This window comes from Dermacentor andersoni, chromosome 11 (genome assembly GCF_023375885.2).
Source record: "Dermacentor andersoni chromosome 11, qqDerAnde1_hic_scaffold, whole genome shotgun sequence".
Lineage (NCBI taxonomy): Eukaryota > Metazoa > Arthropoda > Arachnida > Ixodida > Ixodidae > Dermacentor > Dermacentor andersoni.
Genome location: NC_092824.1, coordinates 110,672,254 through 110,695,246, shown reverse-complemented (window position 1 = coordinate 110,695,246; position 22,993 = coordinate 110,672,254). Strand labels below are relative to the sequence as shown.

General features: G+C 42.8%; 1 protein-coding gene across 3 annotated transcripts in view; it reads left to right on the top strand.

Annotated features, from left to right (window-relative positions):
• Positions 1-22,993, top strand: part of Lap1 (leucine rich repeat containing protein 7 lap1) — a 64,218-nt gene that overhangs the window by 23,617 nt on the left and 17,608 nt on the right. For all 3 annotated transcript variants that reach the window (XM_050186331.2, XM_050186330.2, XM_055075413.2), the window contains 14 exons: positions 5,699-5,873; positions 7,777-7,894; positions 7,983-8,061; positions 9,683-9,772; positions 9,944-10,064; positions 11,115-11,189; positions 11,864-12,008; positions 12,643-12,715; positions 13,245-13,374; positions 14,213-14,398; positions 15,167-15,278; positions 16,240-16,325; positions 17,128-17,253; positions 21,820-21,969. In XM_050186331.2, coding sequence (XP_050042288.1) covers positions 5,699-5,873; positions 7,777-7,894; positions 7,983-8,061; positions 9,683-9,772; positions 9,944-10,064; positions 11,115-11,189; positions 11,864-12,008; positions 12,643-12,715; positions 13,245-13,374; positions 14,213-14,398; positions 15,167-15,278; positions 16,240-16,325; positions 17,128-17,253; positions 21,820-21,969 — 1,666 coding nt within the window. The remainder of the gene's footprint in view (positions 1-5,698; positions 5,874-7,776; positions 7,895-7,982; positions 8,062-9,682; positions 9,773-9,943; positions 10,065-11,114; positions 11,190-11,863; positions 12,009-12,642; positions 12,716-13,244; positions 13,375-14,212; positions 14,399-15,166; positions 15,279-16,239; positions 16,326-17,127; positions 17,254-21,819; positions 21,970-22,993) is intronic.

Here is a 22,993-nt window from a genome sequence, read left to right as displayed (position 1 = left end):
AGCGAACTACGACTTTCGACCACACAGCAGCACAGCTGTACGCACCTCACCCAGTAAAGAATCAGTTTTATTCAAGACAAAAATGGGGATAATTGCATTATAAGCATATACAGAAGGAGGTCCCGTAGTGTGCGGATTCTCTGAGCCGTTTAACGAAGTACTGCGTCTGCAATTTTACCGCTTGTACCTCTAGCTGGCCTGTCAATGTTTCTGCACTCTGAAAAAAAAAAAGTCGCAGTTTCGCCAGAAATGCGAAGCATCGATTGCGATAGCACATTAGTAGACAGCTATAAGAAATAAGGATAGTAGTTTTATCGGTCGAATAAACTTGTAAACATAGCCATTCTAACTAAACTAACAAACATGGTGTCACGCGCGCACGAACAAATATGAGCGCATCTCATTGATGACCGCTGGGCGTGGCACTTGCGTAGACGACGGACGTTTGCGCGCATGCGCGAGTAAAAGCAGGTGCGAGAGAGGAAATGTGGGGACTTTTGCTCCTTGAATATATGACTCTGCCTAGGCACTACGGAGGAGCTTCTTAGCGCGTGTTGTATGCGCTTGTCCCTAGGCGCGCCGGCAGAAGTCTCGGGGCGTTCTAGTGCTGAACCTAGCATCGCAAGTTGGCGGCTCGACGCAATTATATTTATTCAATCGTGTTGTTTGCTAATTAAAACAATGTGTCACTATTTCGCATTATTGGCGGCGCCTCCAGTACACCAAAACGGCAACGGGGACATAAAAGCTAGAAGCCAGACTGGTCCGTGGGTTGGGGCTCGCAGAGGCCTGCGCGTGCCAGGGGAGTATAAGATCGGCTGTCCACGATAGCGGACAGCCAATTTTTTATTCGAACACCCCGTGGCACGCTTCAGCCTCCGCGGCCCCAACCCACGGGCCGCCCTGCTTCCAGCTTTGATCCCCCCGCTACCGCTTGGGTGCCCCGGAGATCCTGCGCCGCCTGCTTTAATATAACCTCAGGTGCTCTCCTGAGGCCTCGGTTTGCCGGTTACATGTGCCCTCCTGGAACAGTGCTTGTAAAAAATGCAATCTATCGTCGCGACTAACAAAGTGACCCGCGTCTTATACAACACCAGTCAGAACCTTGCCCCTTCAGAGACAGTGATCACCAAATGGGGCGTCCGTGCCCACTGCCTCACCGCGCGGGCAGTCAGTGGCGGAGCGTAAACAAACTCGACCCCCTTCCGCCATGCCGGCACGCCTAAGGACAAACGCACTCTACACGCGCAAAGAAACTTCTCCACCGTAGTGCGTAGGCAAAGTCACATATTCAAGGAGCAAAGGCCCCCAGAATTTCTCTCGCACCCGCTCTTACTCGCGCCTGCGCAGAAACGTCGTGCGCTGTCAAAAGCGCCACGCCCCGCTGTACCTACTAGTAACTGTAAAAACGCCGCCCGGTCAATGCCCCCCCCCTCCCTCCGGAGCCTTGCGCGCGACGGAAGACGGCGCGCTTCCTTCCCCGCTTCTCTCCCGTGCGTGCGCAACATTGACCGCGATCGACGCGTGCGATTGCGCCGATTTTCGTCGTTCCAGTCGCAGCATGTGAAACAGCCTTTACCCTCACAGATACAGCATATGGCGCGCGGCGACGATTTTATCGCCCTTGGACTTTATATGGAACCTCACGGCAACGCCGACGGCAGAAATGCACCTCTAGTGTGCATATAACTGATAATATTTATGTGTAACCGGCAAAACATACGCATGCTGGGACACAAAACAAAGCAGCACCGGCAAATCAGGGCGTAAGTGGACACACATATCTAGCGCCGAGCACGACAATGAGCTTGTAGCACTAAACAGCAGAACAAAAATTACAGGCTACCGCCCATAGGCAGAGCAATGTTGTATAGAGTCCCAGTGACCATTGTAAGAGTTGTAGGACGATCCCAGCGCTGACATCCTGTTGTGAGGATTGGGGGCGCAATCCCACCGTTGGTAACCAGTTGTCAAGATTGGAGTCGGGCATGAATTAGATGGTAGCTGGCCCATATGCCGTCGTCCAACTTATCCACGCTGAGGACGTTGTTGAAGGGAAGAACTGCTTCGCATCGAGAACGAGGAACGTGGGTTTATTTACAGTATCTACATCAGGACGTTGCAGTTCATCAGTCTAGCATGACTGCGAGAGAAAGTACACTGAGCAGCCGTATAACAGCGGTTTATAAACACTCGGTCCTCCCTCGATCCCAAGGTGAGGAAAACGTTCGACCAGTCATCGTAAACGAGTCGCCTCTCTGCGGGCGGGACACACACACACTCACACACACACTTCCACACAGGTTCACAGCCCCCACCGACGTCAGATGGTCTTCGCAGATCTCGGGGCTAACGTCAGGAAAGGCACCTTTTATTCCCCGAGCTGACCCCTGCAGCGCGGCGGCCGGTTGTCCATTGTCTTGCGTCTTGAACGGCGCGTGGGAAGGGGGCTCCAAGTATGTTCCCTCGGGCACTCCCCCGCTTGCGGCAGACCAGGTCGGCGGTGGCGTGTTCAGTCATAAAGCCCGTTTCGTCGAACTCATCTCGCACGGAGAGGCGAGGATGCGGCATTGTCCGCCGCACACAGTAGATTTAGTGATGCTGTTTGGCTAGAGCGTAACGGTGACTTTCCAAGAAAAGTTGACGCCGCTGTCGCAACTGGCTGGCAAAACTTGCACCTCAGCGGGCCGTTCTTAACACCATGTGCTTGGGCGAGTTTTGCTTTGGAGGAAAGACAAACAGTTGCCACATATCTTCGTGGTTCGCTGCAAACTACACGTAAGCTCGTGTAATTGTGGCAGTGCTGCGTCAGTACACGGCACTCGGAAAAATTATTTCCATATTTTACATTGATCTCGTGAAGTGGTGTGCTGTTTCCATACTGTTGCATTCTGTAAGAGAGGTCCCGTGCCCATTTCACTTAAAATTTGAACAAGGTTCCGTGTAATCTTGGCACTTCTGGGCTAAAATGCGAAAAATAGAGATGAGGTGTCCTGTCTGCACGCCTCACCTTTTTTGCATAATGAATCCTTACCAACTAGCTCAGCCTTCTGTCGTTCTAAACTTCTGGTCTATGTGCAAAACAGCTTTGAACAACAAGAAAGTTCTTCTGTGAGTTTGGCTTCAAGCAGGAAGCTGTGTCATTAGCATAACAAGTTGCTGTGCGTCATCATTTCAGTTCGAGTCCAGTGACTTCATTATTTGAATATAAAACTAGAAATAAATTTATCTGCAAAATTTGCTGCCTATTCGTATAACAAAAAAATTATCTGTGTAGAAATTATGTTGGCCAAATTGAGCAACCACATCTTGTAAGTATCTAGAGAGATCTGGGGAATTTTTTTATTCGAGTTGGGGTACAACTGACTTTGGAGGTTGGGCAGCACTGCACCAGGTACACATTAGATCTAATGCTTCTACTTAAACATCAAAGTCATACTTATCTATGGAAACCTTACAGTGACAGATTCGACCAAACATGAGAAAAGGTTTTCTGTTTACTCTGGCCATTCTCATTAAAGTCATGCTGTTAAATGTTAATAGGCAAAAGCTATATTTAGCTTATCTGGTCTACAGCACTAAAAAGTCACTTTAGCAGTCAGGTGCTTTCTTTCCTTGCTGGACATTACTGGCTCCTCCTGCATGAAACCTGCTTCATGTCCTCTACCAAGTAAGTTCAGAAAACAAAGTAAACTTCCGTTAATTTGACTCTCGAGTACTTTTGAGTTTTCAGATAATTTATCCCGACCGAAAGTCCCGCCCGGCACCTATGCATTTCTATGGGCTCAAAATTTTGTTATTTAGATTCCTAAAACTAATCTTCGTCGGATAATTCGAACTTAACCAGTCAGCATGTACGTGCCTGACCCCTAGGTGACCCCAATGCGTTTAACACAAGTCACCTCTCGAACACGACCATTTTCAGCCTGCCTTTGGAAAATTTTCAAGAAATAATGGTAGCTCACTATGGATTATTAATGTATTTTCTCGATTCTAACGCGCGCCTTCTTTTTCCCACCAGTAAAATTGGGCCGAAAACGGCGTCTGCAGCGTTTGTATGCTTTGCCGCACACACAGCTGTATTGCGAAAAAGCTGACTTTAGAAAACCGGTTGGCCATTGTGCAACACATATCAAACCCTTGCCCATTTTTTCTTTCTAAATAATCTAGTGCTTTCTTCTTTGGACTCAAAGAACGCTGTCGCGCGTTTGGTTCGGGGGCGTGTTAGCATCGGGCAAATACTGCCAAATGAATCGGCGGTGTGTTTTGACGCTTTTTCTGCATCTTGTTTGGATAGCTGGACAGCTGGATAGTTCGATGAATTTCGACAGTCTCATCATGATCAAAGTAACAGGAGTGGACTGTACTTTGAACTAGGCTGACATGATGCCTGCATTTGTTTGAAGCAGCAGAACTGCTCAGCCACTACGTGCTGGTTGCCAAATATTTGTTCTCTCCAAATATGATGAATAGTTTTGGCTTGTCACCTATGCACAGGCAGCATAATTAACACCGATTCACTCGCACTTCATGAATTACTGCATACTCGTTAGTTTTCTTCCTTATCTTTGACACTCGTGATTGTGAGCAGATCACCCTTTGGCTGCAAATGAATGATCTGCAGCAAGTGAAAGGACAAATTTTTCTTCAACTACGAGGCTTTTCTTTCAAGGAACCCATATGGGTTTCCTTTGAAGCAATTGCTATTAACGGTGGATGTCTGATTTTCTCTTTAATTAATACTTCTCTCCACCTTGTGGGTTTTCGCAGAACTATTACGTCAAGTTCTTGCCTTTGCTTTGAGTTGACAAATTCAACTTCGCCCTGCCATCTGCTAGCCGCCTGGTTAGCTCAGATAGTAGAGTGGCTGCCCCGGAAAGGCAGTGGTCTCGGGTTCGAGTCCCGGACCTGGACGAATTTTTCTTCAACTGCGAGGCTTTTCTTTCGTGAGGAACCCGTATGGGTTTCCTTTGTAGCAATTCTGCAAATGAGTGGATGTCTGATTTTCCCTTTATTAACATGGAGAAGTAGATGCAGCACAAGGCACGAGCCAATCACAGGCATCCCCTTCCTCCGGAAGAGAGAAAGGATGTGATCACATGTTCGCTTGCCTTGCGCCCGCCGTTTCCTGCTAGTTCAGGCCCAGCAATCAGATGGGGAGGCCGCGTTCGGTTCATTCTGCCAAAGAGCAGGCTGCGATGAAGGAACGGCAGCGGGAGCAGGCCATGCGTTATGTATTCGGCCAAAGAACAAGCGGCGTTTGATTAATGCTGCGGGGAACTCACTCGAGAAAGGGCTCATCGTCGACGTGACAACGTCGCTGTGATGGAGCGCAAAGCTAAGGTGTCATGACAACGAAGAGCCGCAGATCCCAAGCTTTGCCTGCACCCCTCTTCACAGTAGCAGAAAGGCGGTCAATTTTTTAATTTTTTCTTCTCTGGCTTATTATGCCCCTTCTCACAGTAAGGGCAGCTCTTTCAATATTGCAGAAGAGCAATTTATCAACACAGTTCCCAACACTTTTCCTTTACTGTTCCTTTAAAAATAATGTGTGCTATCCTACCACATTGTTGTGTACGCTGGACTTTTTTGAGTTTTAATGTTCACATTTTGGCAGCTATATAGTTTATACAGCGTATTGCTTATTTGCAAACCCAATGGTCACTAGAAGTTGAAATGAGCCATGCTGCTTGTCCAGGGGGATGGGCCCAGTGTTCCGGCACTGCCCCTGTCTGCGGCCTGCCCGGGAGGAAGTCCGGGTCCTGGACTACGCCCACCATGGCCTAGAGGACGTGCCCTCGGAGGTGTTCAACTACGAGCGCACTCTCGAGGAACTATATCTTAATGCCAACCAGATCAAAGACCTACCCAGGGTTAGCTGTTAACCTGTTAATGCTTCTCACTCATTATTTTCAGTTGCATGAACATTTTGGGGGGGGGGGGGCTTCATTGCTTAATGTGCCCTGAAGACATGTTCTCATCTTCAGGCAGTTTCGGTATACTAAATCGGCAAAAGTAAATGGGAAAAAAACATTTCTCTAATGCAAGTGCGCGGCCATCTGTTCCAGAGCTTTATGGTAATTAGGAAGCTGTATTTGTGATAAACTGTGAGATTGATGTGAACATGGATGGACGCAGCACGCATTTTCAGTTGCATAGAGCTGAGCGACAGTGCACAGCACATTTTAGCTCGGACCATTCTGCTAAGTTTCGCTGCACATTGTACTGCTGTTTGACCTCTGGGAATTGCCCTGTCACCTGATGTTCACCGGTTTTATGCTTCTTCATCACATCTTTCAATAGTTAAGGATTTAATGTTCACATACCATGGGGAATAGCACCAAACTTGGGAGCTCGATTTTTTCATTATGAAAAATATGCAGTAGTAGCTATGGCAGAAAGCTGGTTTAGTTGGAACTGAGGTAGTTGAGACATTTCCTGTGCTTAGAGGACAGAAAGAACTTGAAAAATTGTAGATGCCTGTTCTATCCTGTTATTTCTATCTTCAGTTAAGAATTTTAACGCTATAGCGTTAAGGAGCCCATGTCGCAGAAAATCTGGCATCGGTGTCGGCATCCCGCATCGGCGTTGGACGTTACTTCGACAAAAAGAATTTAGAACGAGATTCCAAACTATGCATACCCAACCACTTCTCTACCACCAGTGTTGCTCATGCCTTGTCTTTCATTCTTTATGAAGTTATTCCTCAGAATTTTGAGAACGGCAGTCCATAAACAAATGTAATGGAAAAAAACACCGACAGTGCATGTCCTTTATGTTAGCTCTACTCAGACTGAAATATTAAAAATGTGAAACTATAACAGGAGATCGACCCACGCAAGAGGCCAAATTTCTACCAGAAAGCTCACCTTCGTGCATAGCATTCGCAGCCAGCGTTTCCCGGCAAACGTTGTGGTTACATATGCTGCACTTGCCAGGAAGCATGAAAAGCAGTAAGGGGTCCTTGAACACTCTCCCGTTCCACTCTTAAATGCGAAGCTTAAAGAGTTTTCCAAATCTTATCCCCCCTTCCCTCCCTAAGCTTTAAAATTATCTGAATAACCAAAATAACCAGCTATGTGACTTCAGGCGTGACTCGCAGCTTATTTTTATTCTATTTATTTATGGAGGAACAGTGATGCAAGCAAGTGACAGGTATCAAGCAGTGCACAGCATTTTGGCAGAGTGAAGAAGTAGTACATCTTGAACTGTCATTTAATGACATAGAACTTGTAGCTGGGGTAGATGGCAATTCAGCTTAAAAAGTTTCTTAAGAGGGCAAAAGAGCACACTCACATGTACACACACACTCATGCACAGTGCTCAGCAATTGAAACGAGATACTCGGAGCACTTGGCTGCTTGGCACTTCCTGTGCCACTGGTGGGCCACAGGGGATACCAAACTGATGCACTGTTGTATCACATGAAAACGAGAGTGTTTGTGATGCATTGTAACATGCATTCGGCGCCTCAGCAATCACCCAGCGCTCACTGGCAACGCAAAAAGTACTGGCTTCCATGCGGTCCGAGTACCGTGCTTCAGTCACTGAGCACTCTACATACATGTCAGTTCATTTTTTTGTGCTCTGAAGCAAGTTACCAAGATTGAATTACGCACCTGTTTATAGAATGGTGTTTCTAGCTCTTGTGGCAGTCATGTCATAGCACATTTCTGTCTAAAATACTTGTTTATCTTTTTAAATGTTGTATTCTGAGTTCGCTGCTCTGCAAATTTGACTTGTTGCTAACACGAAATATGCTGGTTCCTCTTCTAGCCGCTATTTCACTGCCATGGACTAAGAAAATTGAATCTAAGTGATAACGACATTCAAACTCTACCTCCAGCTATATCTTCGCTTGTCAGCCTAGAAGAACTAGACATTAGCAAAAACAGTAAGTAGCTTTGTGCACGTGGCAGTGTCCCTGCATGTTATGTAATTATTCTATTAGGAAATATTGAGTTACCTCTTCTCTGCTTTAGATGTGATAGAAATTCCCGACAACATCAAAGGTTGCAAATGCCTGGCCATAGTAGAAGCAAGTGTGAACCCAGTGGGAAAGTGAGTATGCCTGTATGAGTACTAAATATTGCTCTTGTGATTAACCTTACTGCATTTGGTAGCTCATTAAAAACGCAAATTTACTCTGTATTGCAATCGTAATGATTTTTTGTGCCAATATAGTTGAACCTTAATATACGATGAACATGGATATCACATATTTTAATGTTTAAGCATTCTAAGGCTACTTCCCTTGGAAATATGTCTGTCTATCTGTCCATCTATCTGTAATGCATCACATGATGTGCAGCATAGGTATTCACAGGGTCCTATGGGGTATATATAAGAATATCTTATGACTACGTATGACTACATATGACTACTGTGATTAGGATTATAGCTATATATAGTGAGTACTGAAAAGGTATTAAGAGTAATTAAAGTCAGTAAAATACTAATCAGATTAACTACAGTGAAATTAAGCATAAATAGTACTCTAGTGAGGGGTAAGGTAATAGTGATTGAATAATAATTACATTAATTTATTGTTCAATTAATTAGTCAACTAAATGATAATTAATGTTAAATTAGGCAGATATAACTTAAATTGATTAATATCAAACTAAATAATGTCAATACTGATTAAATAATGATAATTAAGATACATTAAACTGAATTAATATGGATTACGATTAAAATACTTAAACCCAATCAATAGTAATAAGGGTAATGGAAATTAACTGATTTTACATTACTTAACCCTAATTCAGATTAACTACAGTACATAAATTTTGCCCAGTAATATTAATTCCAACTAATCAAGTTCACCTATTAGGTAATTGCATCAGGCCATTGCAATACTTGCAGCACATTGAGCTGTAGTGTACACACACACTGCAGCCACTCAATCTTCTCAGCTCAGCCACTCAGTCATACCGCCACCCACTCATACGCTGCATGAGTGCAAGATGACCAAGCGTAAATAATGCTTATGCATTATCTGACAAGTCCTACTAGAAATTATCTGCAGTAATTTTTCTTTTTGGATATAACATAGTGCATATATAAAATTTGGTTGGACTCTGCTTTCTTTCAGTGAGTATTCTACTGCAATAACTAAACCGACAATACGATATCTAAGAAAATATCAGTTATAGGGAAGCAAAGATTTGTTCGCTTGGCATGTCAAAGTATGTATCCTTGTTGCAAGAATGTGAAATGCTTAGCAACAGCTACTCGAACGCGTGCACGTTTTGGACTTTGGCTTGGCTTGATTGGCATGCATCCGGCAAGCCAACATGCTGATCCCATGTGACCGCAGCAATCGCATGGTTGCATAATAATAGTGGTGCAAAGTATGTTTGTAATTTAGCATTGTTCAGGGCAAAGTCTCGGCACACAAGCCATCAAGAGCCATCAAACTTTTCTGGTCATTCGGAGGCATCATGTACGCTGTGTTTCTTTCACGTAGACCTGATAACTTCTATTTTTTTTCATGTCAACACGCATGCTTACAGCAAGCATCCAATATAATGAACATATTTTCATGTTAGATGTGACTCCATTGTGATCAGCTTCGACTGTTTTAACGGCCCAGCAGAGGGCTATAGCTGTCATGAAACCCAGTTTTGGCTTCTGCATTTTGGCGAAGATTACCATAGTGATTGCCTTTATATTGCAGACTTCCTGAAGGCTTTACGCAGCTCATAAATATAGAACAACTTTACCTTAATGACACGTTCCTGGAATATCTTCCTGCAAATTTCGGGAGGTATGTACACCAATATGTATATTTTAATTTTTCTTAGTTTGGCACACCTGTTTATACTATTACTTCAGGGGCCTTGTGCTGGTCCCACATTTTGTTCATTTTGCTCCAGAAGCAAAAGAAAAAGCACAAGATGGTGTTTCTTGTGAGTAACATATATCTGTTAAATTACAGGTTGTCAAAGTTAAAAATTTTGGAGCTGAGGGAAAACCATCTGAAGGTTCTTCCCAAATCCATGGCTCGCTTAACGGAGCTGTCCCGCCTCGACATTGGCCAGAACGACTTTACAGAGTTGGTACGTGCCTGAAGTCTCAGTCCCAAACTATTAAAGTTTGAAGCATCAAAATGTGAAAGCATGACTTCTTTGTTTTTTCTATTTTCTCCTAATTGCTTAACAGGATTGAGCTACCAGGTGCAATTGTGAAATAACGACTAATGTGTTGCATGTCTGTTGTACTTGAATATTTTTTTTAAGTATATCACCTTGCTGGCATTTTCGTGCTCCAATAAGAGTTCTGCTAGGTATGCACCTTATATTATTAGCGGAATTACTAGGATTGCTAACTCTTAAGTGTGCTTTAATCCTCTAGTGAGCTGCATAGTTGAGGAAATGTAATCAGTCAAATTTTATCCCTTAAGCATTTTATTATTTTGACCAGAAATCACCTTATTTTGCTTACTTCCATAGAAAACGCTTCTAAAGCTTATTCAACCAATTTGCTTCATGTTTTAAGCGTGAAAACGCCACACCACTGTTTGGCCAAGTCAATGTCGCCTTCGCTTTCTGAATCATCACTTTTGTTAGAAGAAGCGATGACAAGACTATCATCATCCTCTTTGCTTGAAGAACAAAACCGTAGTGCATCACTTTCACTCTCACTTTCACTGTCAGAGTAGAGCAGGGGCTTTCTTTTGCACGCGTGACTCACATGTGAGCTGTCAGTGGCAGATGTCATCGTTCCAAATCTGCCAAGAAGCACAAAAAGCATATGTTTCCAAACACGCAATCTTTGGGCACTCACAAAGTGCTACCACCTATGTAGTAAAACAAAAACAAAAGAGCGGAATAAGCATGAAATTCAAAAGTTGACACTGCAGCCATCTATGTATGTATTATACGAAAAACTAGGTGGATGTGCTGAGTTTGTCCAAATCACTTTGAAAATGGAATTATTGCTGTTTATGAGCTGAGCTCATCCAAAACACTTTATGAGTTAACCCGTTAGTTCCCATTGTGCCTCTGTATTAGCCTACGCAATCTCTTCTATACACTAAGACTTGCAAGTAGTGGTTATCTGCTTGTCTGAGATTTGGTGGTGACGCTGTTTCTTCCTTTCTTTCACAGCCTGAAGTCATCGGTAGCCTCCCCAGCCTGACTGAGCTCTGGTGTGACAGTAACAGGCTGACGTCTTTACCTTCAGTGAGTCCTTCTTTTTTTTCTGCGGACTTCCAGAATGTGTTTGAGCATACACTGCACGCATGCAATAAGCAATGCTTGGAATAGGCTGTGGCTGCAAATCTTATGAAATGTACACTCGTGACATTCTTTCCAGTGGCAGAAAATAGGCAAAACAGGAAACAGGACACACCACCGATGTTCCATATTAAAAGAAAAAACTTACAGCGAACCACACCAGCTCTTCCAGCAAAAATTTTCTTTGCGACAAGTGATAGTGCAGCTTGTCACTCTCAGTCTGCTTTATCACTTTGTATTTTCTAGCAGGCTCATATCATTCTTTTAAAGGCCATCAATTGTTCCCATTCACATTACTTGTTTAATGCAATGCCTTTTTTTATATCAGGAGCTCATTAGTGGAGGTCTACCTGCGGGGGCACCTGAGGTGCATTCTCTCATCTCCGAACACTTCATAATATTTATTGCTAAATGTGCTTTTTATGAGCTGCCAAGAAAAGCACACATGTTAGCTGTTAGTTAAGTCAACCTACTTTTATTTGAGTGTGTGCGTGTGTGCATGTTTTGTGAAAGTGACCTAATTCTTGTTCAGCTTACATACTGCAAATGCTGGTGATTTCTCTTTTCCTGATGGTGCATTGTTCTTTTTTTTTCCCCCTTTTTTTGCACATCTGTATTAGAACATGGGGAATCTAGTTAAGCTCACCTACCTGGATGCCAGCCGGAATCGCATCTCTTTTATTGCTGATGAAATTGAGAACATGACAATGCTCTCTGATCTCACACTCACCACAAATAAGCTGCAAAAGATTCCAGAGACACTTGGTAAGCATTGCATACTTGCACTCGTGTGTCCTTCTTAATCTATTGGTGCTTTTCTTGTTGCTAACCATTAATAAGTATATGCACATTGTTTTCATGTTTGTTGCTGAAGTTTTTGCAGGCTTTGTGGGTGTGTATTCACCATACTCCATTTCTACTTCACTTCTTCTCCTGTCACTGCTTACTACTGTTGCGGCTTTCAGTCACGAAAGAAACAAAACCAACACTAACAAAGGTGGAGAAATTATGAAGAAGCTTGTGAACCAGGCTTCCTTGTGGTGACCAAAACATATAAAGTTTTATATAATTTCTTCATGTTGGTTGGTGTCTGTTTTGTTTTCATCGTGATTATTCCCTATCAGGCAAAATTTCATTGCACTCTCGATGTCATCAACACTTTAAATTATATTTTTATATAGCATTGATTGCGATCCTTCAACAGCTGAAATCTCTGAAGTGTGTAAATCACCTTGGTTTCACAGGGTTTGCAGGAACAGTGTGCATGAAATTTCTGCTTGTAAATCTTGGATTTCTACAAAAGTCAGTGGAAGCACGCATGTCTTGTACAACTGCATTTGTATTAAGTGAATTTGGACAGATTACCCTAAACTGATGAATAATGTGCTTTACATTACAGGCTTTTTGCAGAATCTCGCAACATTGCGCCTTGATGACAATCACTTAGCAACATTGCCTGATAGCATTGGACAGTGAGTATCCGAATAAATTTTATTGGAGTATATCTTGATATCTTGCTTAGCTATCTCTGGAGATTGTATAGGCTGTGTTGTTGTTCATTTACAGCGCAATAAGGCCAAAGATGCGTCAAGCTAAAATATGCTCATGGCTGCTCAATCCTTTTTGTGAGAGTCTCGATGGTGTTTGACAATGCTCTGGTGACATTACAGCCAGTTGAATTGACAGCTCTTAATTGGAAGCTCTCAGTGCATCTGTTGGTACTCAAAGTTGTGGCATATAGTGTAGCACAGAAATGGCAATTTAGTGTTTCAAGATCTTGAATATGTTTGTATGGCGTCAGTACAATGAATAGTACTCAGAAATTATTAACTAACTTAAAGTTTTTTGTTACAAGAGAATAATAAATTTGTCACAAAATAACTTAAAGTTTTTTGTTACAAGAGAATAATAAATTTGTCACAAAATGATCACTGAGTAAATGGAAAGTTGTGTCGCAGTCAATATTTACACATGTGAATTTCTGCTCTGTAATTCCTCTAGGTTGTCCAAACTCGAAGAGCTCATCATTAACAGCAACGAGATAGACTCACTGCCTTCGACGATCGGACTTCTTCGAAACCTGTCAATACTCATGGCTGATGATAACCTGCTGGAGGACCTTCCACCAGAAGTAAGTCAACTACAGTGAATGTGTGCACCAAGGAATCATTCAGTGCCATGTAATGAATCTGCAACTTTCATGGCTTTCCGAGGCACTCATTACTTAACTGTGAAGTTTCTGGGAAACCCTCATTAAAATGTAAAATAAATGGAGGATCTGGAAGCCAATACTATTGACTTCGAATTTCTATTCACACATGAAATGACAATATGGAGTTCAATGTAGGCTAGCTACTGCTCATCGCTAACATTACTGCCAGCTTTGTGTGTCTGGCCATACATGAATATTGCACAATTTAGCTAATGCACAAAACTGGCAGGTGACTGTGGCAGTAATGGTAGGGGCAAGTGGTGGCATTATACTAAAGCTTTCAAATAATGAAGTCTGAATAACTTGATTTTTATAGAACATCAGTGCATCCTGCTGCTGCTCTTTAATACCAAGTGGATAAATTATTTAAGAAAAATGCATCATTTTTTATGATGCAAATGTATCTAGGTATGTGTGCCTTTATTTAGCTTTTACACACAGACTTAAAGAAAAAGACGCATCTATCAGACTGATGCCTTTATAGGTTCTGATAAAATCTTACTTGATCAAGTATAAGGATCACTGGTCTGAGAAATCAGATGTATTATACAGTCGAACCCACTTATAACAATATTCAAGTGCCACGAAAATTCCATTGTTATAACCGGGTTGCATGACAAAATCAAAATAGGGGGTGGCAGAGCTGATGTGAGAAAACTATAATGGCAAGGAGGCCAGTGCCCCTCCCCACCACCTTCCTCTATCCAGCTGCTGATTGTGTTCACTCGTTTAACTGCTTCCTGGGCGCTTTGTTCAGATTGGGAGCTGCTCCAAACTCCGTGTCCTGTCTCTGCGAGACAACCGGCTGTGTAATGTGCCGGATGAGCTGGGTCATCTGTCCAGCCTGCGGGTTGTGAACCTGAGCGGGAACCAGCTGAGACACCTGCCAGTCAGCCTTGCCAAGCTTGGAGGGCTCCATGCGCTTTGGCTATCCCAGAACCAGGTAACACCGCAGCTGTAGTGTGCACAGTGGCTCCATTGTGTGGCTTTGTCAGTGGCTTATGGACTCATCTAGCAAAAAAATTATATTAACACAAGACAGCGTGACATCCCTGCAAGAGTAGTAGGTGGGCCTCTCCCAAGATCATTGCAGGCCACTCTTTAATGTAGTGCACCAATTTGCCCGACACAAGTCACATAAGAACCAAACATTGCGAAAAGTGTGAGTTGAAAATCTAAATCTTTATTAAGCATACTTTTGTCCAGAAAGATAAGCAACATTCAACTCAAATTACACTAATAAGGGTGCGCACACTTGTCTGTCGTCGAATCTAATCTAGCAAGTCAAGTTCGTCTGTTATTTATAGGCATTTCACCATGTGTTCCACATAAATCACGGGTGCTCGTGTACATTCGAGAATGTACAACAGTATCTGCATTGCGCATGTAATCTGATTAGACAAATCTGTTTCATTATAGAATCTGCTACAATGTCCAAAGTATTTTAGATGCTGTAGGCATGTCTTACAAGTGACAACTCAATAACAGTGATAATCTGGTGAAAATGAACACCGGCAAAAAGCAAAAAAGCACATGGCAACAATGACAACCTTCATGCTGCTACTAAAGTCCATGTGACTTATTGTTGCCAGTAATTATGTTATATATTTGTAAAAAGTTTGACTCTTGAGTCAGTTCCTGTCACCACATGCTTCCGTATCTGTGTTATTGATGGATGAGTAACTACATTGCATACACTTCCTGTCTCCAGACAAAGCCTTTGGTGCTGCTGCAGTCAGACATGGACCGTGAAACAGGGCAGCGTGTACTGACCTGCTTTCTTCTGCCACAAGAATCATCAGCTGCCCACCCAGATAAGCCTAGTATGTTTCACTGGCTTTACATGCTATACTTGAGAAAGAAAAAGAACACGACAAAAAAAAATTGCACTTGAGTGATGGCTTTCTAACTGTACAGTGCTGTGGTGTGTTGATTTTGACAAGTTTAGAAGAATACTTCTGAGTTTACAATCAGCTTGTCAGTTCCTATACTTCACATGAAAATCGCATTTTGGAGTCCTTTTTCTCTAATGACACATTTGGAATTAGTGTGGTTCACCTGATTAATTCCTTGGTTAATCTGATGGTGCAAGAACTGTTTGCATCTAACGTCTCATAGAACCATAATGTGGCTGTCCCCTGCAAGCCTGACACTCAGTAAGCAGTCTGTTAAAGAACAGTAAATTGCAGTCACCATCTGTTCATGATGCGTGTTTGTTGCTGTCATTGTTCCTTCTTCTTCTTCTTCTTCTTCATTTTTTCATAGCACAAAAGTAACAAAAATGTCAGCATCAATGTATCTCTGCTTTGAGCTGTCAAAATTCACCTTTTGAGGGCCATATTTGTAGATGGCATGAGTTTTCATTCCCAGCTGATGGCTCTGGAATATATTGATACCAAATATGCTGTACAATATATACTGCGAAATGTGACATTCACTGTAAAGCTTGAACTCTGATAACACAGTGACAAACTCAGAAAGATATTTTAGTGAGAATGTGCAAGTCACAGTGTATATTTATACTTTCTTGTGTGCTTTATGATCATTATTTTTTCCTCTGATTTTATTTTCTATTTGTTTCTGATTCTACTTCAATGTGTTCATTCCTGTGAATGTGCTTGAGTTTGATCACAACGATATAAATCACTTTAAAGGGTAAAGAGAAAGTCCTGCAGTATGTTGCGTCAAAGATAATAATAAAAGAACTTCTTGTACTTCTTACCCTTTTTCATGGTTAGTATTTGTCTGATTTGTGGGAGGCTGTATTGTGTTTACCCATTTCAGATGCCGTTGTGAATGAAAGCGATGCTGTGCCCAGTGAACGGAGAGGCACCATCACTTTTGCCTTTGACACTGATGTGGATCGACCGGTACGTGGGCAACCAGTCATAACCATACCATGTGTTCCAGCAAACGTTAGCTGGGACCCTCTATATGCTGTGATGAATGAGGCCCAAGCCGTTGAAACCAATGAGATTTGGTTTTGTGACTTAATAGCAACATATTTGGTGAATGTCATAAAGTGTCTCACCCAAGAACAGAACATGTTTCCCATTGCCATCAAATGCCACAGTTATCTTTTCTCTCTCTGCCTCTCTCTCTCTCTCTAATTGTGATTTCTTCTGCTGCTAAGCTGGGGGTCACAGGTTCATTTCCAGGCTGTGGCAACCGCATTTCAATGGAAGTGAAATACAAGAAATGCTCATGTGCCAAGATTTAGGTGCACTTTAAAGAACCCATTGTGGTCGGAATTATTTAAGAACCCTACAGTCCAGCATCTCTCATAACCAGTCTGGCTTTAACAAATTAAACTGTCCATGGTTCGGGGCGGCGCAAGTGACAAAGACAAAGAAAGCAAAACATGAAACATGAATATTAACCAACAAATCATTAATCTTAATCAGCTTGCCCAATTCTTTACTCTTTGAAATGTTAAACTGTATCAGTGAGTTAATCAGTCAAATTGTATTTTTCAGTTTCAGTCAAAAAGAAACTGTTCACTATATGCATTCCTGAATGTTTTTCTTTAGGGTTCCTTTGAATGGTGGCAGTGTAATGCACTCCCAGAAGGAGATGTTATACGAGTTGTACATTGAGGCAGATTGTCTTTTTAATTCTTCAGGTGTTTGTGATTGACTGAATAAATGCTCGCTCTCGTGTTTGTCCATTCAGGGTCGTCTTGTCCGTTCACCAACTCCTTACCCCAAAGAACTGAAGGCACGCGCGCGGCATGTGAGAAATCTTCGTAGGCAGATGAATGGTGATGTGGTTAGTGCTGGACATGTCGTCGTGTCACAGGTGAGTGTCGTGTTTTCTCCTGGTGAAAGTGAATTTTCTGATTCTTATGCTCCTAGGAATTATAGCGCATTTGCTTGATTCTAAGGCATCCTCGGTTGTAACGCGTACTCAGTTTTTCACAGCCAGAAATGAAAAATGCAGTGCGCTCTATTTGAACACACAGCCTGATTTACATTAAGTAATGTTAAATGTGGTACCCTTGATTGTGTGTTCTTTCACCAGGTTTTCGTGCTAAGAGAAAGAAACAGCTATTTGTTCTTACTTGCAAAAAAATTTTAACTCTGAAGCTGTTGGAGATGCAATTTGGACACCAGCAGCTGTTGGAGATGCAATTTGTCCACCAGGGGGCGGAGTCGCCCCCTGGTGGACACTGGCCGAACCACACATAGCGTAGATGGCGCTTTGCACCTGTTGCCCCCACATGTTTACATATGCACGTACAGTGGGCACATTCTCTAAAAACTGTTTGTTCCGTGATTGCAGCACTCTTATCATGCATTTTTGGCAATATATAAAACCGTTTAGCCTTGAGGTTTAGTCTTTCTGTTGTAATAAGTCCAGTGATGGCGCATGTCTGGCGCACAATGAGTGATAGTTGCATCCTCTGTTTTCCACAATCATTTAAGTTTTGTTGCCGCTTTGTAATTCAAACATATTCCAAAAAGCATTTGATATTGTTTTAAATAAATAAGGCCATTGCAGCAAGACAAGAATGCAGCGCTTTAGCAACTCACTGTCATGATGTGTTTGTCATGCCGTAATCTTTGTAATAACACGAACGTAATTGCGTGAAGTTCACTCAGCAATATAGAAAAGGGAAAAGATAATTGAGCATTCATATTATACCATGAGATATACTTTATTGTGTCGTTGCATCACATTCGTGTAGTGGTAACGCGACCAGTTTTAGTTGTTCCTGAGGTGTCTTTTCATTATGTTGTTCCAATCTCACTGCAGAGGAATAATTTTGCTTCCCAAGCGAATATGGCACTTTGGTACTTTGATTCTGTGCAACAAAAGGAAAGGTGGAAATAGAGAATTGCGTGAAAAATATGTGAGATACGATAATTGACGCAAGGCATTGTAATGTTGAGTTGGCGGCATCTATTACTATTCACCCTTTAGTTTTGTGTTATTAGCTTCACCTAAGGTAGTGTCCATTATCTGCTTAAATAAAGTAAACGGCATGATAATTTTGGTCCTTAGAAAGGTTGAAGCCTTTTCCCATCACTGTCATGCACGTAACTGTGCAATGACAGCCTTGTACTTAAATGCTACGTTCTTGTTGTTAATGCAAAAAAATAACAACTTGTGAAGCAACATGGCAATCCTGCTAATACTCGGTCACGCACAGTGACGTAACTTGTTTAATGGGCAGAACGCAAGCCAAACATGCACAGAAAGCACTAAGCAAGGGTTGAAATATAGACTATGTGACTGAGTGCCAGTCCCTGCTGATAGACAGTTTGTCCTTGTTTCATATGCAGTAGGAACATTCTTTGCATTTCATGCGAGAGCTTGTGGCGCGGGATGGCAGTATATTATTTGTCCACTTTAGTCAGTTCATTTCATTAGCAGATAATTAGCCCAAATCACTAGCAGCAAAAGTTTTGAGGACGCTTAAGCTTTGCCTTTAAGAGTCGAATGCGATAGCATTCAAAGATTTCTGGCTGCTTCTCATGTTTCCCAGCAACTGCAGCTTATGTAACCATAATGTTTTCTTCGAAACACTGGCGGCGAACACTATGCACGGAGAGGAGCTTTCTGGCTCTTTTCTTCTTTTTTTTCCCTCCACAGCGGGCGCTGCCTCTGCTGTGGATGCTCGGAGGCAAGCGCCATCAGGATAGTGTTTCCTATGTTTCCGTGTTGCAAAAAAACTGGGTGGGACACGCCACTCCTACTAAGACAGACCTCAAACGGCAGCTGGAAAAGGGGTTTGTGTTTGAGTTTCCGCGTAACAGAATTATGTTTTCTCATATATTCAAATTACAATCCTTCGCTATCATGTCTGTAGGTTGTCTGTAAGCTGTACTTTACGAATTTTCTGAAGCATTTTACTTTGAGAAGTTCAATTACTTCAGTAATGCCTGTGCGCCATGCGGAGGGCCCGCGTTGATCGGGATGTGTGGTTTGGGATGATTTTTCTAATATGGACATCGCCGCCCGCATTAACACCGGATTTTCTGTGACACAGGGCCATTGACGCTGTTGCATTAAAACGCCACCATGTGCATTTCGATGTTTACCGCCAACTGCCTATCCAACCTAACACAGCGGCAGTGCTGCTGCCTATAGCTAGATCTCACGTCCAATAGGTAGTGGCTTCCAGCGACTGCAGTACATAAAAGCACAGCCTTCAAGATTTGAAGTGGAGATCCTAGATCACACTGTTGGATTTGGTCACCACATGTTGCAGTTTTGGCTTTGTGCTCAATTCTAATGTGCATGTCATATTTTAGTGAATTTTTCTGGGAAAAGTGTGTGTTAATTGAGTAAACATTCAATCAATCAATCAGTCTTTATTCATCCATAAAATCTGGATAAATTCGGATAAATCTGGATTGCATATATTTACAACATTCTGTATATATCGTATTTACTTGATTCTAACATGCCCTTGATTGTAACGCGCACCCGTTTTCCATGACCAAAAAGAAAAGAGTACAATACCGCGCACCTCGTGCTTTCATATAGAAATACTATTTTCTCTCATTAGGAAAGGACAGATTTATTCCCAATACACTAAAGTTGCGATGAATAAAAACACAAATGGAAGCGACGCACCTTGCCGCCAAGATTTTCACTGCACCAGTACGTGTCGCATAGGGCAATAGATATTACTCGTCGTCACTATCAGACAACTCCTTATCGCTATCAACAGACCAAAGCATTTCATCCTTGGTGCCGTCCATGGCATACGAAATCCCACATATGTTAAAGACCTTGTTGACCATGGCAGACAGGATCGTGCACCATGCACCTTTCACCCATCCAGCGAAGTCCTGCAGCGAGGCACGCTTCATTTTATTGGCGGGCGTGAATTCGTTGCAGCAACTGACAAGCCATTCGGTGTAGGGCGCCCGAATTCTATCTTTCACTGGCTTGTTCAAACAAACATAGAGCGGCTGGAGCTGCGATGTCATACTGCCGAGCATCACGACAAGGTCGGTGTTGCATGCAGTCAGCTTGTCCTTGATGCGCTCAAGGCAGCACCTGAACGCGTCGAGCACAAGCATCCCACGCAGACTCAAACTGCCACCAGGTCTCTTCCGCCAAATGTTATCAGTCCAGTCAGCAACCAAGTCCGTGGTCATCCAACCTTTTTCATTTGCACGCACAATCAAGCCACTAGGAAACACGATCCCTTTCGGGAGCGTCTTCCGTCTGAAGATAAGATACGGGGGCAGCTTGTGCCCATCCGCAGTGCAACAAAGAATTGCGGTGATTCTAGTTTTTTTTCGTGGCTGGAAAACAAAACGCGCACTTGCTTCGCCCCCTTCTTTCCAACGGTTGTGGTGGCAGGCATGCAAAGTAAAGCGGCGTCGGATTGGCATTTCCAATTTGTCCGAAGTAGTAGCCATTTCAATGGTGCAACTTCAAAGCGTACCGCTGAAAACTGTGCAATTTCTCTTTGTATCCTTCTGGCAATTTTTGGCATATCCCTGTCCGCCTTCGAAGAGAAAAGCCTTTACTTTTCATAAAATTTGATAGCCAGAACCTGCTTGCTTTGAAGTCACTGAAACCCTTCCTTGTTGCTTTGCTGGCGAAAATATTCCCCTTTTGTTTGCGCCAGTCCCGCACCAAGTTTTGGGAACTCTGAACGCCCGTGATGCGGCCCGATTTCCGTCCGTCTCCGCATGATGACTTTCCTTTTAAATGTGGCATCATGGTAGACTCGGCGTGTCTTCGCAGTCTTCACTTCCATGCTGATTAAATAAGCGCAGAAAACTGGAAGACAGGTGGTAGGCTAGGTTACACCAGTGCCTGGTTACACATACAACATGGAGGTATGCACATTGAGGAAGCTATGGCAGCTAGGCTAGAAGCACGTATGAGGCGGCCATTTTTCGAATGCCGATGGCGATATGGTAACGCCGATTTAGGGTGGTACTCGATTCTTACGTGCATGCAATTTTTGGACCCGTTCTATCGGAAAAAATGTGTGCGTTAGATTTGAGTAAATACGGTATACAGGGCTTTAATTAGTTTGACATCAGTTAGCCTGGCCTTTAGCTTAATTCGCCTGTGTTTACATGTCTCAATGGGCACTCTCATATTTACGCAGGAAAAGGGACTTTAATTTGACCTTCGGATGTAAATTGTCGTGTTATATAAGAGAGTGTATAGCATTCTTGCACATCAGCTGATCAAGCATGCCGGCTGTCAGTGCTCCTTTTGAAACCTGCAATACAAAATTTCCGTAATGATGTGTGGTGTGTGTTTGAACAAGCCACTGGTTATGGGATATAACTTGTTTCAGATTAGAAAGTACATGAAACGTCTGTGTACAACTCTACATGTTGAGCAAGTGAATTGTGCTTCCAAATACATGTTTTCATATTGCAGCCGACGTCTCGCTTGGAGGGTTTCGGCAGGGGAGAAGCACCGGGTGCCGAAAAGCCGCCACCAGAAGTGGTGGTTCGTGAGGCTAAAATTGTACAGCCCATGTCACCATCAGGGAACCCTGATTTGGCTCAGGTGCATGCCGACAGGCCTGTGAGTTGACTCGTCTTTCGACATGCTATAATTGGTGCCATGTTACCTTGATCACAAGCCTTAATCACAAGTCTTTATGCTCAACTACATGTTTTTAATGTACAGCTACATTTCCTTGGTTAACACTTTTAATTACATAAGAGCTCCTGTCCTGCATTACAAAGTTTGTGGTTATCTTCGTGATTACGTCTGCTTCTTTAAAGAGTGTTCAAGTGCTAGCAGCTGACATTTATTTTTAGCACAGTCTTTAAGTATAGAGTACTGGAAAAGCAATGTGCCTATAACAATCGCTGTGGCTTTCTTCCTTTAACCTGCGTACATCAGCATAAATTCAAATAAAAACAAGCCACAAATGACTTCAAAGCATTGATCTATATCCAGGGTCACTTCTATTCATAACAGTGACCTAATTCAGACTCTAAAATGTACCCTTCAGGCTAACTACTACATGCTTAGAAACCAGCGAAAAGGCAATTACATATTGCACTTCCATGTAATTATCCCAACAGGTGTTCTTGTTAGTTACTTCCTGTTTGCATTTCAATTTATGCTGGTGCGCAAGTTTAATTTGCTAGAATTAAACATATAACTGTGTTGATTAAATCTGCCCCCACCGTTTTATGAAGCAGGACGATAGTGTCGGGTATAAGGGTGCAGGATGCACGGCCGGATGGATGTTATTTATAATCCATGACTTGCCCATGTCTGATCAAAGCTTATGACAAATCTCTTTCATTCCGGTACCCAGCTTGCAGAAGTGGCCGAAGTCTTAATAGTCTGGAGTCTTCATAGTTTGGAGCATTTAGAGCATTGTAGCAGCCAAATGCTCAAGGCATGCAATTGCTGGCATGCATGCATGGTGTGGGAGGGGAAGCTTTGGATTGATAGCTCCTAAGTACAGGGGAAGGGAAAAATCATTTTTCTCAGAAACCGCTGCACCAATTTTGGTGAATGGCTTTTGTTGCACATTTAAAAAAAAGTATTAAATTCTACTAATCTTGGAAGGTAATTATTTCTTCTGTCA